Source organism: Pyxicephalus adspersus, chromosome 12 (genome assembly GCF_032062135.1).
Source record: "Pyxicephalus adspersus chromosome 12, UCB_Pads_2.0, whole genome shotgun sequence".
In the NCBI taxonomy this organism is placed as follows: Eukaryota; Metazoa; Chordata; class Amphibia; order Anura; family Pyxicephalidae; genus Pyxicephalus; species Pyxicephalus adspersus.
Genome location: NC_092869.1, coordinates 1,738,239 through 1,741,113, shown reverse-complemented (window position 1 = coordinate 1,741,113; position 2,875 = coordinate 1,738,239). Strand labels below are relative to the sequence as shown.

The 2,875-nt window shown below is 45.9% G+C and overlaps 1 protein-coding gene across 1 annotated transcript in view; it reads left to right on the top strand.

Annotated features, from left to right (window-relative positions):
* B4GALT3 (beta-1,4-galactosyltransferase 3) overlaps window positions 1-2,875 on the top strand; it is a 12,166-nt gene that overhangs the window by 6,387 nt on the left and 2,904 nt on the right. The window contains exons 4-6 of the mRNA XM_072428384.1: window positions 104-294; window positions 451-573; window positions 2,218-2,322. Of these exons, the coding sequence (XP_072284485.1) occupies window positions 104-294; window positions 451-573; window positions 2,218-2,322 (419 nt within the window). The remainder of the gene's footprint in view (window positions 1-103; window positions 295-450; window positions 574-2,217; window positions 2,323-2,875) is intronic.

Below are 2,875 nucleotides of genomic sequence, written 5' to 3'. Positions count from 1 at the left end.
TCTCTCCCCATCTCCTCACTTCCTCGCCCCACCTCTCCCCATCTCCTCGCCTCACCTCTCCCTCTCCCCATCTCCTCGCCTCACCTCTCCCTCCATTTTTTAGGCTGGGAACGTCACTTTCAATCGGGCAAAGTTGCTGAATGTCGGTGTGAGGGAGGCCATGAGGGACGAAGACTGGGACTGCCTTTTCCTCCATGACGTTGACCTCATTCCTGAGAACGACCACAATCTGTATGTGTGTGACCCCTGGAACCCCAAACACGCCTCGGTGGCCATGAACAAGTTCAGCTACAGGTCTGATATTCCTGTGCATCTCCTCTGCTCATTCCAATATCTTCTGTCTTCCTTCCGCCATCTGTCATCTCCCTCCTCTCATCGTCTTCATACCATCTGTTCCATTCTCTGCTTCTCTCATCCAGATCCCTGTACTCATTCTCCTTTTCTCCACAGCCTCCCGTACCCGATGTATTTCGGGGGGGTGTCTGCGCTCACCCCCGAACAATACATGAAGATGAACGGCTTTCCAAATGAATATTGGGGATGGGGAGGAGAAGATGATGACATTGCTACAAGGTAAGAGACAGACAGGTCCTCTTTAGTGACCCCACTCCTTTCATACCATCCTGACCCCCCCTCTCTCCTCACCGCTCTCTTTTCCACTCTTACCATACAGACCCCCCACATTCTATGGAATAATTCAGCTAACACACCTGCTGTTCCCATTATGTGGGGTCTGTATGTAACACCTCCTGGTTCCCATCATCCCTGCACTGTTATGTCTCTACAACTGCCCTCCACTTCTGCCCTGCACCTCTCTAGGTTTCTTTCCCTGCACACCTTGATTCTGCATCCCCTGGCTTCTTCCTAAACTCTTCTTGTCCTCTGCAACCAATAAATGTGTTTTACATTTTAATTTATTTGCATAACTTCCTGCCTGTCATGCCGAACCTTGTGTACCCGAGCCTGCCTTATGTCCTGTGTTGCCCCCCAGCCACCAATCGGAGCTCAGGATTTCCTCCGGTTAGGTTTGATTGGTTGGCTGTTGGACAGCACAGACCATTCATATTTCTGGCAGTGTGGTGCAGGAGGTGAATATCGCCATTGTCTCTCCCTTCTCATCTCTCCATCTTTTTCTCTCCATGCCGTCGCATGTCTCTCCAGGATCTGCATGTCCGTCTCTGGCCGTCATTCTGTATCTAACGCTCTGGGCTTTTCTCACTTTTTCCTCTAAGCAGGTGACTTGATCAGGTAGGTGACCCACCAACCTACAGGGGGCCTCACATTTCTAGTAGTGGCCAAAGCTGCATTGGAGGGGTTAGGAAAATAAAGACCCAGCTCAGGACCCCCTAAACCCTCGGCTTGTTATGTGAGGGGTTCATACATCGCCTTCTAGGGGCCCAGATGTAGATTTTTATATATGTGAATGAGCAAAAGTTATTTTTATTTCTTTTTTTATTTTTTACTGTATTTATATATTCATTATTTTAGGTTATTTTTTTACCTAATGCATTTAGATCCAGTGGCTTAGGTAGCCAACCGTGGTCCCCTGTGCAGAACTGACGTGGGAGTCCCTGTTGGCTAAGGAGGGCCAGGGGCAAACTTTGCACCACCCTATGCCCACCCCTGTTGGGATCTATTTAAAAGCTGTGAGTCTGACATTCACCAAACACTGCCAGGTAGAGAATCTTTCAGGGCCACGTGTTTTTTGTTTTGTTTTTTTAAAATAGACCCCTGAAACTTTTAGATAAGAATTTTGTATCCCTGAATCAATCCCTGCCATTGAAAACACATGGACCTGGAAGATTCTCTACCGGAGTGAATGTCAGGTTCATTGCTTTATAAATAAACGCCCCGTCTTCAAGCAGCGAGATGTTTATTTTTCCCTCTTTGTTGCTTTTTTATGTTATTTTACAGGCAAGTCATTTTTTTTACATGCGTCTGTGTGTGCAGAGCAGAATATAAAATCGCTTTTATAGGGACAACTAAAGAATATCGAGCGGCTGCAAATTGTCAGATCTGATTTGCATTTTTTCTTTTCGCCATAAATCTTAGTCTTGTTACAGTAGATTTTACAACGTGTCAATATTTGTGTTGCGGAATATAAAACTTTGTAAAGTAAAACCTGAGCTTTCCTGGCCTATTCAAACGAGAACAATTGTTGGTTTTATGACCAGACTTTGTATTTCCGCCCTTAACTGCGACTCTGCACCTCCTCAGGGTTCGGCTGGCCGGGATGAAGATCATTCGACCACCAGTGTCGGTCGGACATTACAAGATGGTAAAGCAGAAGGGCGACCGGGGCAATGAGGAAAACCCACACAGGTGAGAAGGGGATGGGGTGAAGGCGTTATATGGGGAAAAAAAGTAAAATTCCCCAGGCTGAGGATCATGGGATGTGAAAGTGATGCTGCGTATGGCATTAAGCGGGAGATTAGAGGATTCTGGGTAATTTGACTACCCGGAGCCATAAACTTGTTCTTAATGAGGTGGCAGACGAGGCGAGATTTCATCAGACCTTTCAATAGAACTTCATTCCGTGGCACCACGCTGGGATGAAATCTGCCTGTTTAATAAGTATAATTAATTGTTCTTTAAACTGTGAATTGCAAGCTCCAATTATTCTTCTAAAATGCACAACACTGCTGAACCAGGATGTACGGCGCAAAAATGTTCACTGTTAACACTATAATGTCTCCCCATTATATAGCTTTAACACATACCGCAGTGCTGTACAGAGATCAATGAGCCAGTCCCATCAGTCTCTGTACAGAGGAGCTGACACTCTAATCCCCCCACAGTCACACACTATTATTATACATTTATATAGCTCTGACATATACCATAGTGCTGTACAGAGATCACTGAGCCAGTCCTA